We start from the raw sequence: 13,677 nt of genomic DNA on the forward strand, positions 1-13,677 counted from the left end.
CTCCTTTCAGGTGAGACTGACGAGCAGGAGTGATTGCTATCGGATTGGTGCTTTTGGAGTTTTATTTCTTTCTTTTTCAGACTTGCGGATTTTATGCTTTTATCGATATTTTCGGGATTTATTATGTTATTTGGATTTATGGCTATTTATTGAATTTACGACTTTGGAGTTGACTTTTGAAAAGTAGTAAATGGAGATTTTCAGACTTTTTATTTATTTAAGTTAGATTTGGAAAATACGGGTGTTACAAGATTAGAGTGGTTCCAATCTAGGAACTATCCATGTTGGCATGCTATTAGAGCCATCAGAAGAGAGCTGTGTAAAGCATATAAAGAAGAGGAACTGTTTTGGCGGCAAAAAAGCATGGAGAAATGGATGAAGTATGTAGACAGGAACTCTAATTTCTTTCATGATTCAGTCAAGGCCATCAGAGCAAAAAGACAGCTTATTAAAATCAAAGATGTTAATGGAGTGGAGCAATGGTCAGAAGCAGCAACAGCTCAAGTGGCTGTTGACTACTTCTCAGATCTTTTCAAGTCATCCAACCCGTCAAGTTATCAACTTTTCTTCCATGATATGAGGCCCAGAGTTTCTGAAGCAATGAATCAAAGTCTCATCTGTCAAGTTACAGATGATGAGATTAAAAGTGCGGTCTTTAGCATCAAAGCATCGAGTGCTCCGGGGCCGGATGGCATGTCAGGACTGTTCTTTCAGCAATATTGGGAGGAAGTTGGTCCTAAAGTGTGTGTCAAAGTGAACAAATTCTTTGAAAGAGGGGTTAGGCCGGTAGATTGGAATTTCACGTATATGTGCTTATTGCCCAAAGTTCTGGATCCGGAGACTATGAGTGATCTACGCCCAATCAGCCTCTGTTCTGTGTTATACAAAATCATATCAAAGGTCTTGGTGACACGCCTACAGCTTCTGCTCCCTGAGATTGTTTCAGTTAACCAATCGGCGTTTGTAGCAGAGAGGCTGATCACTGACAATATTGGGATAGCTCATGAATCAATTCATGCCTTGCGGGTCAACCCTTTAATCATGAATGATTATATGGTGGTGAAAACGGATATGTCCAAGGCTTATGACAAAGTGGAATGGAGCTATATTCGGAGGCTGTTGGAAGCTCTTGGTTTTGACATCAAATGGGTCAATTTGGTCATGGTCTGTATCTCTTCTATATCCTTTGCAGTACTGGTAAATGATCAGCCTTTTGGAATGATTAAGCCGCAACGGGGACTCCGCCAGGGAGATCCTCTCTCCCCATTTCTCTTTGTGTTGTGTACTGAAGGTCTAACGCATCTGCTGAATAAAGCTGAAAGTCAAGGGTTGCTAAATGGATTGAGCTTCTCTGACTCAGGTCCTTTTATCCATCATTTGCTATTCGCAGACGATAGTCTATTCATGTGCAGAGCCTCAGAAAACCAAGCAAGGGTCCTTCAAAGACATTCTTAACGTGTATGGCGCAGCGACGGGACATACCATTAACCTGCAGAAATCAGCTATCTCTTTTGGAGTTCAGGTTAACGCTGTTAAAAAAAAACACAATTCGTGAGGTGTTGGGAATCTCTAATGAAGGGGGATCTAGTAAATATTTGGGTTTACCAGAATGCTTCAGCGGCTCCAAGATTGAGATGCTTGGTTATCTAAAAGGGAAGGTTAATGGTAGGCTGAATACTTGGTACCTGAGGAAGCTCTCGCAGGGGGGTAAGGAAGTGTTGCTAAAATCGACGGCTGCGACTCTGCCTATCTACCTGATGTCGGTTTTCAAATTGCCTAAAACAATCTGTGTCAATCTCTCAAGCGCAATGGCAGATTTCTGGTGGGGATCAGATGCTCATAAAAAGAAAATACATTGGATCGCCTTGGAGAAACTATGTCTAACTAAAGAGAGCGGTGGAATGGGTTTTAGGGATTTAGAGGCTTTCAATCAAGCTCTCTTGGCGAAACAGGCTTCGAAGGTGTTGTCTTCTCCTCATTGCTTACTGGCCCAGTTCCTTAAAAGCAGGTATTTCCCTAACTCAAGCTTTTTGGAAGCGAAGTCGGGAGAGAGACCGTCTTATGCTTGGCGGAGCCTATTATTTGGTAGAGATCTCCTTATCAAAGGGTTGTAAAGGAGAGTGGGAGATGGCAACTCAATCAGGGTATGGACAGACAAATGGATCGAGGATGACACTGATGGTTATGGCCTCCGAGCTCCTTGGATCAAGAACTATACTTTTGATGTCAACTTGAGAGCAAGGAGCCTTATTGATTTTCAAAACAGAAGATGGAATGTCCAAGCTTTGAAAGAGATTTTTGTCCCCTCTGATGTTCAAATTCTCCTTAAACATCATCCTGTTACAGTCAAGGAGGACTTCTGGAACTGGAGATTCAACAAGTCAGGGGCCTATACGGTGAAATCAGGTTACTGGTTGGCGACAAAGGAAAAGAACTTGGAGGTTCGTAGGATTGCAGAAGCCTTGCCGTCAATCAATATCCTTAGAGTACAAATCTGGAAAGTGCACTCTGCTCCAAAAATTAAGGTTTTTGTGTGGAAGGCATTGTCTGACGCTCTACCAGTTGCTGAGATCCTTATTGCTAGAGGTTTGAAGGGTGATGAAAGGTGTCAGCTTTGTGGCTTCGAAGGTGAGTCCATGAACCATGATATATTCTGTTTTCACTTTGCAAGACAATGTTGGGCGCTCTCAGATTTACCATCCCCTCCTAATGGCTTCAATGAGGATTCAATATATGAAAACATTTCATATCTACTCAACTTGAGTAAGAACCAGAAGGTGGAGATGGGACTTTCTCGAGTCTGGCCTTGGTTACTTTGGTATTTGTGGAAGAACAGGAATAGTTTTCTCTTTGAATGTAAGCTTTTTGAAGCAAGGGACGTGGTCAAAAAAGCGAAAGATGAAGCGGACTCGTGGTTTCTGGCGCAGCAGGTTCAAAATCGGATGGAGTTAACTAAGAGAGTAGAGGTGAGGGAACCAATGGTTAATGAGTCAGGTGTGCCAGAGGGTTGGGTGTTGTGTGAGATTGGAATGGACTGGTCTAAATCAGATGACATCATGGGTGCTGCTTGGATCACTAAAAATAGCAGAGGAAAAGTTTTGGAGCATAGCAGACGGGCATTCTCTGGGACTAAAACCGTTGGTGAAGCAAAGCTTCAGGTACTGCTGTGGGCTATAGAAAGCATGAAGAGACTGAAGAAAAAGAAGGTGAGGTTTGTATCTACCTTTGGAGACCTGGTGGAGGCAATTGTGAAACCTCATCGTTGGCCGGCTCTGCAGTTCGAGGTAGCAGAACTCCAAAGAGAGTTACAAGCTTTCGAAACATGGGAACTGAGACTTGGAGTTTCGGAGATGTTTAGATGTGTATCTTTCATTGCGCAGAGTGTAAGGAGTTTAGGACTCTCTCAGTCCTATGTCGCTGCTGGTCATCCCCGTTGGTTGGACCATTGGTACAGCAATGAAAGAGTAACATCTAATGCTTTTAGGTAGGAGTTGTGGGATTACTTTTTGGTGCTCTAGATGGGTGTTTGGGTTTAAGCAAAGGAGTTTGTCTAACTGATTTTTTGGTAGCGTTCTTGTATGAAGCAGTTGCTTGTAGTGTGAACTTGGACTGTTATAGTCTTTTGAAATATATAATATCTCAATTTGGGAAAGAAAAAAAACAGAAAGTGACCCATGTGGTTTATGCGCACGTGCAAGTCTCTTGTCTTTTTTACATCAAATGTTATTTAATTACTCAGAGTATAAGTGATTTTAAAATCTACTAGGGTAATCCCGCCGGGCAACAAGCAAATTGAAAATAATAGAAAAATATTTAAAATTTTAATATAGGACCAAAAATATTTATTTACTCTAAACAAAAAAATATTAATCTTTACTATTTGTTTTGTTTTTTTTATTAAAAATCAAAAGCTCGATTAATTAATATGAATTTTTTATTTTTCATTAATGTAATTATTTTACACTTTCAATGTTTGTTTTATCTTTGTTATAAAAGGAAGTAAAATGAAATTACATTGACTCTAAACTGTACACTAAAAGAAGAACCAAGATGGTCAAAGTCATCTTTCATTATTGAGTAAATACATTAAAAAAAATTTCCCTTGAATCACCTTTTGATTGCACCGGCCCCACTGGTTTTGGGTTCCATCAGTTCATGGACCATGAAGTTATCAATAGCAGTCTGCTGAGTTGGATCGGATCCTGCAGGAAACAACAAAAAAACACTTGAATGTGAGGAAAAAAACCAGCTTTAGACACAAACTTGAAGCACTTAACATAAATCAAGGAAAGACTCACCTTTCCATTCAACATGTGCCAATAGTCGAGTTAACAGAGCTTCCGTTGCAGATCCTTTTCGAAATCTTCTACATGATACTTCAAGTATCGTTCGATAGTTGTACTATCCATTAGAGATACATCATGAATGAAAATGTTTTTCAAGCTTGCATTTTCAAGAATCCCATTATATTCTTAATTAACCTAGTTCAATATAATCATTGACAAATCATTATAAATTCGGAAAGACCAATCTAACATCGGAGGACATGATGATGATTAACATACTTAAAACAAATCTTAATCACTGGAAACAGAAGTGCTCATAAATTACCGCCACACTCGGGGAGCTTGAAACAACACATCGCTGCAACCTCCCCGACAAAACTTGGAGGCAAGACCGCCGTGGCCGCAACCTCCCCGGCGGAAGCAGATGTTAACTTTTGCTTTCGGTGAATGTTGAACTCGAGGAATCTAAAAAATAAGTGTATTTTGCTGTTTAAACAGATTGATAAGATGATTTTAAACAGATTTATACTTGCAGATACACCGACTCACCAAAGTAAAACACACATTCAAGGCGACATTGTGGTTGATTGAATTAATAAGGGATTACTACGACATTTTCAGTGATAGAGATGATAGATATGAAGTTCAGACGTCGCAGTAGAACAAAGAAGAGAGACGATCGCGAGAAGCATAATCAGAGTTTACTTTCTTTGGGTAATGGGCCTGTCTGCATATCAAGCATAACCCATCTGTTTTCAAAGTCCAAAAACACATCTACATATATAAAGAAGTTAAACGGAAAAGCCCAAACACACAAATAGAAAAGTTAATGAAACGCAACACTTTAGTGTTAACGGACACGTGTCAACTCGTGAAGCTTCCAATTAACGAGGTGGCAGCATAAGAAGAGAATAAAACTCTTCTTTATATATATTGATACCAAAAATTGACGGAAAAAAACATCTATGAAAAGCACGTATAGTTTTGGGTAAGGTATCTGCTATAGGGTTCTGCTCTCTTGGCATGTGGATGTAACATCCCGAGTTGTGATATGTCAAAAGGCTTAAGAGAATTGATTTGGCTACCTATGTCACCAAAGTTGACTTACCTTTTCCGGAGCACATCCTAAAAGATCTCTAGAGTTAAGCGTGCTTGAGTTGGAGTAGTGGAAGGATGGGTGATCTATCGGGAAGTGATTCGCGATAGCGTGCAAGTGAGGCCAAAGCATGGGAAAAGGTCGGGTGGTGATTGCAGAGTCAGTAAACAATGATTTCGAGCCTTTAGAAAAATTAACGGACCGATCGCTGGAACGGGATGGGCCCACGGGCCGAGTGAGCGGGAGAGGGTGGCCCATTAGTTGTGGGCGGTCGGGGCGTTATAAGTGGTATCAGAGCTGGTTAGCCATCTCAGTTCTGACCTGAGAGGCGTCTTGAGACCTGTCGTGGAGCGCAACGAGGACGTTGCGTTCTTTGAGAGGGGGTGAATTGTAACATCCCGAGTTGTGTTATGTGAAAAGGCTTAAGAGAATTGATTTGACTACCTATGTCACCAAAGTTGACTTACCTTTTCCGGAGCACATCCTGAAAGAACTCTAGAGTTAAGCGTATTTGAGCTGGAGTAGTGGAAGGATGGGTGACCTATCGGGAAGTGATTCGCGATAGCGTGCGAGTGATGCCAAAACATGGGAAAAGGTCAGGTGGTGATTGCAGGGTCAGTAAACAATGATTTCGAGCCTTTAGAAAAATTAACGGACCGATCGCTGGAAAGGGATGGGCCCAGGGGCCGAGTGAGCGGACGTGGGTGGCCCATTAGCTGTGGACGGTCGGGGGCGTTATAGTGGATGATATTGAAATTAATCATTAATACCATATCCGTCAATTCTGTAAAACAATTTGGTCATACTGTCATATTTTGAATCATTGAAATGATTTTCTATAAACCACAGAAATGCATTTATGCAAAGGTGAGAAGTGTTTCTTTTTGTTTCCGAGACCTAAAATTGTTCTTCTCTAGTTTTATCTAGCCATACTCAATTATATCCATTTTATTATAAATCCAATATCCATGATCCATATACCAAAAAACATACACGCTGCAAACATAAGGTTTGTGTACTTGTATTTATTGCGGATGAGCCACTTCAGAGCTTTTTGAGTTTACATCAAACTATGCATGCATTCACTTTGAGAATATCTTACCAGCTCGAGCAAATCTCTTGTGATTCCCCTAAAAAATATATTATTAATAGATTTCTAGTAATACCAAATTATTAATGGTTAAGAATCTGTATCTAACTTTGGATTTTTTGTTTCATTCTTCTACCAGAACAAATAATCAAAATTAGAATACATTTTGTTATTAGAAAAATTCTTAAAACGATGGTGTTGAAACAAGAGCCCAAATTTGTAAAACCAATAAATAATTAAAATTGCATATTTTACTAATTCATCAGATTCTCCATATTTAAGATAAGATTATCACAAGTTTGTTAATGTATTAGAATCAGTTTGAATCATTATTTAAGTACTTAATTCATATTCCAATAATTATAAAAATTAATTGCATTCGCTTAGCCGTCAGCTTTTTGAGCTCAACTTAAAACATTTACATTATTCAAATACAAACAAACTGACTACATGTGAGATGTACCCTGATAGAACAAGACAATAAATTTTATTTGAAATATTAAACTTCTTGTGACAAAAAAAATCAGTTTTAATACTTTTAACTATGAATTATGAAAAGCATCTTCAATCCACCATTTTATTTCTATTCTAATTCTTTTATATTTTCTATTGTAAAGTGAAAATGAATATTAATATAATAGTTAATATTAAAGATGGGCAAAAACCTGGAGAAAACCAAAATAAACCGACTCAGCCAAACTGACCCAAACCAAACCAAATTATATATCCTAACCATTTGATTAAAGGTTTTATCTATCCAAATAGTTTGGTTTAATTTGGTTTTAAATAAAAAAAAACCTAAAACGAAATGGTTTATTTAATTAAATTAATTAAATTAACTAAATATAATAATAATACTAAGATTTAAGATATTTAATCATCTAACTTAAAAAACAACACATAATTTTATACATTTTACTTTTGAATAAAGAGAAAAAACACAACTAATAATAAAATAAAAACTACGAATCTTAAACATTATCAAAACCGAAAAAATACCTAAGATATTTATATTAGATTCGAATACACATTTTTATCTTGCGGTCATTTTTTTTATTTGTTCTAGACCTACCAATTAACTGATGGTGTGTTAAGACCTCGTGGACGGAAAGTTTTTTTTTCCACAAACTCAGACGTCCTTATCAATCTCTTTAACTTCTTCTCGCCTATGATTGTTTTCCGACTATTTTTAACCGATTGTTCCCTAAAAATACACATTCTTTCCTTGCCATCACTTTTTTACTCTATTTCAGACCTACCAGTGAGCAAAAGATGTGTAAAGAACTCGTGCAACTTCTTATCGACTGCTTAGTAAACATCTTGACAAGAACATCAGAAATTAGCTATCTGTCTTGAGACAAGAAGAATGAAAGGTTTCTCAGATTTTGGTTCAACACAAATTTATTTTTCATTATAAGTCAATTAATTTTGATGTTTGAGATTTTAGAAAACAACTGTATTTGATGTACAAATTATATTTTTCATGAATATAATTTAATATTTATTTTAAAAATTAGTTTTTTCCATTTTAAAATTAAAAATTAGACAAAGTTGAGAATTCTTTTACTCTATAATAAAATTTACCAGTCTTGCGGAAAGGCGCAAACGAACGTGAGCTGTTATACCAAATCCACCGCTGGCTATCGGGGACCGAATAATAAGGCCATGTTCTGCAGGGGAACAAATCATCTATTTCAAAAGCAAGGGCAGTTGGTGGGGAAGCAAGAACAAATCCAAGTGACCAGCTGAAATGGAATTGGATTATCAATCGGCCATTGAGGAATACATAGGCTTAGAGGGTGGTCCCCCTTTCTTGCGTAAAATCGATCAGAATTCGAACACGCCGCGTTTTACTAGGAAGGATCGTGGCGAAGTCACTCTCCTTATGGGCGAAAATTGCAGCTCATCTTTCGCTTGGTCAATTAGGGAGCCAATCAGTATGTCATTAAGAGAATAAGATTGAAGATACTTTTATTTGATTATTGACAAATTAAAACTAAAAAGTTTGTTACAAATCTGGAGTTGATTTTATTGAAGGTGATTGGTTGGGTGTAACTTTATTTTAAAGTATGTGCTAAAATTTAGTCTATTATTTTTGTTTTTGTAGATGTAAAAATTAAATAGAAAAAGTAAAGATAATATGTATATGCTTCTATAAGCCATGTTTTTGTTGTAGTTTTAAAATTGACTTAAAGCATAATTGGTAATTTTAAAGATTGTCAATAAAAATTAAAGCTAAAACATGTATCTACAACCTAACTAATCACCCCATTATCACTGGTTATACAGTTTATGTATAAAGTTTTGGATTTTGATCTTTTTATAAATCTTTTCCTGGGGGCATAATAAAGTCTTACAAAAACGAATCTTTTTGCAAGAATAAAAAAAGAAGTATAGAGTCGAGTCATACTTGTTTTCTAGTGCGTAATTGTGCTTAAATTTAACGGTTTTATTTAGATAATCACATATTTTTAATTTTTGAAAAGAAGTTCAGTGGCATAATATTGGGAGGATCTTGAATTTTGGCTATTTAAGGAAACCAAAGTATTTAAATTAGGATTGTAACACTACAGTAGTTTAGATACTTTAGCTTTTTTAAAAAATTAATTTTTTATTAAAATTAAATACATTTTGCAAAGAATATAAATGCATGACGCTATGAGATTGTATAAAATAAGTAAAAAAAAAACAAATAATTTATACACAAACTCTCCCCTCTCCTTACTCTTGTTTTTCTCTGACAAAGTAATGGGAGAACAGCACATCTCAGCTACAGTTCCCCGTGACAGAACAGATGAACAGGTTTTGATTAACGTTTCTCAATTTTGATTTCTTCTCTGCTTTACCCTTTACTTTGATTGTTCACTGAATCATCTCTTCTTCTCAATGATTCTTGTTTCGTACTCTACAGTTTTCTAGTTATATAAACTTAAAGAGATTATTGTTCTGTGTTCATTCCATTACTAGTTCTTGTCTTTAAACGTTCATTCCATTACCAACCCTTGTCTTGACGTTCTGTTTTCTTGAACACAATAAGAATTACTTCTCAGGATCTCATAAGTCTGTTAATAGTTAACTTAGAAATATATAAGAGATCTGTATAGACCATCATAAAACTCGAGATCTTTCAGCAAGAAAAAAATAAAAAAATTCAGTGTTAGCATTTTTGGTATGATGATTGATCGTTTTGTTGCAGGCAATCTTGGCTTTGAAGAAAGGTGCACAACTTCTGAAATGTCGGAGAAGGGGAAACCCAAAATTCTGTCATTTTAAACTCTCAATGGTAGGTTCTTTTGGATCTTCGAATTGAAATCCCATAAAATTATAGAAAGCAAAGAGAAAGTAATCAGTTAAAGGGTTTTGTAAAGTTGTATTCTTTTGCTTTTTGAAGGATGAGAAGTATCTGATTTGGTACTCAGGACAAGATGAGAGACAGCTGAGATTGAGCTCGGTTATAACGATTGTTCGAGGACAGATCACGGTATGTCGAGTATAAGATTTGGATTGTTCCTTAAGATTAAAGGTGATGATGCAGCGTCTCTTTCTCTATCTATTAGCCGAAGTTTCAGAAGCAAGCTCAACCGGATCGAAAAGAGCAGTCGTTTTCACTCGTCTATGCAAATGGAGAGTACACTCTTGATCTTGTAAGTTCGGTTTTGTTCAACGACTTTGTATAAATGTTCTTGAACATGTCTTGTTGGTGATGTAGATATGCAAGGATAAAGCACAAGCAGGCTCTTGGTTTAAAGGCCTTAGAGCTGTGATAACGAAGCACCACAATGCTAGATCTTCTGTGAATCTAAGGACAAGCAGGGGAGCTCAAAGTTGTATCAATAGCCCTGCGGGGTTTATCCACAGGAAACAGAATCTTGGACTTCTTGAAGAAACCCCTGACTTCACTCAGGTAAACTAAAAAACTCTGTTCTTGCCTTGTATCGTTTCTTGATGTCTGTGTTGTTATGTTCTTGAAGATACGCAGTTTATGTGCAAGTCCATCCACATTACTTGAGGAACGGTGTTTGTGGTTGTCAGGCTCTTCAGACAGTTTCTACTCCATGGAATCAGCTGGTTCAGATGGGCTCGGCCCAGTTTCTCCTTACTACGAAGCAGATTATAATTCCAGGAGGTCGGACTGTGACCAGACAGGTTCAGAGCTTAGCATTTATGTTTCTCCCTCTCACACTGTAACTCAGCCAACTGCAAGATCCAATGTCCTCAAGGACGTAATGATATGGGGAGCTACAAGGGGTCTTATCGAGGGATCAAAGAATCAGAACGATGCTTTATCTCCTCAGCTTTTAGAGTCGGCCACCATGTTTGATGTACAAAGCATTTCTCTTGGTGCAAAACACGCTGCGCTGGTTACGAGACAAGGTGAAGTGTTTTGTTGGGGCAATGGAAACAGTGGTAAGCTTGGACTTAAAGTTAACCTTGACATCGACCATCCGAAACGCGTTGAATCACTCAAAGGTGTTGCGGTTGGATCAGTGGCTTGCAGCGATAACCAAACATGTGCTGTTACCGAATCCGGAGAGCTGTATCTGTGGGGAATAGACGGTGGAACTATTGGAGAATCAGGAAGACAATTCTTAACTCGGAAAATAGCTGATGTCTTTGGTAGATCTTTGAGGGTTTACAGTGTCGCTTGCGGCGCGTGGCACACAGCGATTGTGACATTTTCTGGTCAGCTTTACACTTACGGTAGTGGAACCTTTGGAGTTCTTGGACATGGGAGCCTTGAGAGTGTTACAAAGCCAAAAGAAGTGGAGTCTTTGAAGCGAATGAAGGTAGTATCTGTTTCTTGTGGACCGTGGCACACGGCTGCAATAGTGGAAACATCCACCATCGACAGGAAATATCACAAAGCCAAGAGTTGTGGAAAGCTGTTTACTTGGGGAGATGGAGATAAAGGAAGGTTAGGTCACGTGGACAGCAAGAGAAAGCTCGTGCCGACTTGTGTTTCGGAGTTGATTGATCAAGATTTCGTTAAAGTCTCATGCGGATGGACTTTAACTGTTGCACTCAGCAACAGAGGAACAGTTTATACGATGGGAAGCTCAATTCATGGCCAGTTGGGATGTCCAAGAGCCAAGGATAAGTCGATAAATACTGTTTTAGGCAATCTAACAAGACAATTCGTCAAGGAGATTGCTTGTGGTTCACATCATGTAGCTGTGTTGACTTCTTTTGGTAATGTTTATACTTGGGGAAAAGGCGCCAACGGACAACTTGGGTTAGGCGATGTTAGAGATAGAAACTCGCCGGTTCTTGTTGAGTCTTTAGGAGACAGGTTGGTGGAAACTATAGCTTGTGGGTTGAGTTTAACGGCTGCGATTTGCTTACACAAAGACATCTCTTTGACTGATCAAAGCACTTGCAGTTCTTGCAAGTCAGCTTTTGGATTCACAAGGAAGAAACATAACTGTTACAACTGTGGTCTCTTGTTCTGCAATGCATGTAGTAGCAAGAAAGCAGTTAAAGCTTCCTTGGCACCAAACAAGGGCAAACTTTCTCGAGTCTGCGATTCTTGCTTCAATCATCTATGGAGAATAACAGAGTTTTCAAACAAGGTTAAGATGGACAATCGAACTCCAAGGATGCAGTTGGTTACTAATGCACGCAGGGTATCTGACAACTCGACAGAAACTGAATCAGAGAATCAGATTCAGAATATTCCACAAGCTAATCGTTCTTCAGATGGACAGCCTCGATGGGGACAAGTCTCTGCTCCTTCTCTGTTTCTTTTTGACAAAATGTCACTATCTTTGACAAGTCCTGAGAATATATCAGTCTCATCCAGAAGACGACCATCTTCTACAAAGATCTCGACCTCGTCTGAGACGAACAAGATCTTTATCGACGAAATCGAAAGGCTAAAGGCCGAGGTATAGTACTTTAACCTTCTCATACCGGTACACATATACAATAGCTTCATATTATACAGATAAAGATTCCATTTTTCTTGAACATGTAGGTAAGAAATCTCCAGAAGCAGTGTGAACTTGGTAACGAGAAGATTGAAGAATGTCAAAGAGAGTTTGAGAAGACATCAGAAGTTGCTAAAGAAGAAGCTGAGAAGGCTAAAGTTGCTAAAGAGATAATAAAAGCTATGGCCTCAAGGGTAAAGATATAAATTAGCAAACATTGTTTTTTTTTCTTTAAATCTTTTTGTTTATAACATGATCCACATTTCTGTCTATTTGCTTGCAGCTTCAGACGAACAAGGAGAAACCGAACAATCCTAAGACTGGCATTGCATGCAATCCGTCTAAAGTCTCGCCCATCTTTGATGATTCAGTGTCCGTTCCATATCTCACACCAATTACCACGACTTGTTCACAATCCAAAGACAAACAAATTGTAGAAAAATGTTCAAGCCGTGAAAGCAACATTAGGCTATTGGTAGATGCATCGCCAGCCATCACAAGAACAGGGCATATGAAAAATGGAACACAAGAATCGACAGCAGAACAAGTAGAGCAATATGAGCCCGGTGTATATATAACTTTCACGGCCTTGCCTTGCGGTCAGAAGACGCTTAAACGCGTACGATTTAGGTAAAAGATATTCTTGATTTAGTAATATTAGGTTTCAAGTGTGCAAGTGTTGATGTGATTGTTGCTAATTTTGGTTGCAGTCGAAAGAGGTTTTCAGAGAAGGAAGCACAAAGATGGTGGGAGGAGAAGCAAGTTTTGGTCTATAACAAGTATGATGCTGAAGCATGAACTAATTGAGAATGTAATTCTATTTTTAATATTGTTTTCGTTTTTTCAACAACTCTAACTCGTTTTTTTTTCAACAACTCTAACTCGTTTTTGATCATTTTCCTCGTTAAATGCTATTTTAGTCAAAAAAGCTCATTCTAAGATTTTTTGAGAGATTTGCTCTAAATAGTTTCCGTAGGGTAGGGAAAATTATAATTGAAAATCATGAAACAATAAACATATAAACGATAATATAATGAGTCAGACTTTGGACTTGGAGACTATTTTTTCTTATATAAATAAAATTTATACATTTTCTCTGTTTCTCGTAAATGGCTGTAACAAAAATGTAATGTATCTCATTCTAAAATTTTTCAACCTCACTATAATCTTTTTGAATTTGAAAACACCAAATTTTATATCAAATTGTTCATTTTTTATGTTTTATGTATTTTTCACTAATTTATCTTGTTTTTGCAGATTTTTAATTCATGGTTCTCA

The 13,677-nt window shown here is 37.7% G+C and overlaps 2 protein-coding genes across 3 annotated transcripts; both read left to right on the forward strand.

The window, feature by feature from the left end:
- The first annotated feature begins 363 nt into the window (after positions 1–363).
- On the forward strand, positions 364–3,488 carry LOC106403595. Its single transcript, XM_013844410.2, has 3 exons — positions 364–1,360; positions 1,609–2,008; positions 2,117–3,488. The coding sequence occupies exons 1-3, from the start codon at positions 364–366 to the stop codon at positions 3,486–3,488; spliced, it is 2,769 nt and encodes a 922-aa protein (XP_013699864.2).
- A 5,650-nt stretch (positions 3,489–9,138) lies between these two features.
- On the forward strand, positions 9,139–13,342 carry LOC106403596 (PH, RCC1 and FYVE domains-containing protein 1-like). Of its 2 annotated transcripts, XM_048752961.1 has the most exons (9): positions 9,139–9,274; positions 9,669–9,755; positions 9,864–9,953; positions 10,030–10,116; positions 10,182–10,376; positions 10,444–12,357; positions 12,447–12,593; positions 12,683–13,029; positions 13,110–13,342. In XM_048752961.1, the coding sequence occupies exons 1-9, from the start codon at positions 9,221–9,223 to the stop codon at positions 13,195–13,197; spliced, it is 3,009 nt and encodes a 1,002-aa protein (XP_048608918.1). In that variant the 5' UTR covers positions 9,139–9,220; the 3' UTR covers positions 13,198–13,342. The 2 variants fall into 2 exon arrangements, with proteins under 2 accessions (XP_048608918.1, XP_048608919.1); XM_048752962.1 differs by having other exon boundaries at positions 9,140–9,274; positions 10,030–10,376; positions 10,505–12,357.
- Positions 13,343–13,677: the final 335 nt, after the last annotated feature.

The sequence above is a fragment of the Brassica napus genome, chromosome C3 (assembly GCF_020379485.1).
Source record: "Brassica napus cultivar Da-Ae chromosome C3, Da-Ae, whole genome shotgun sequence".
Classification (NCBI taxonomy): Eukaryota; Viridiplantae; Streptophyta; class Magnoliopsida; order Brassicales; family Brassicaceae; genus Brassica; species Brassica napus.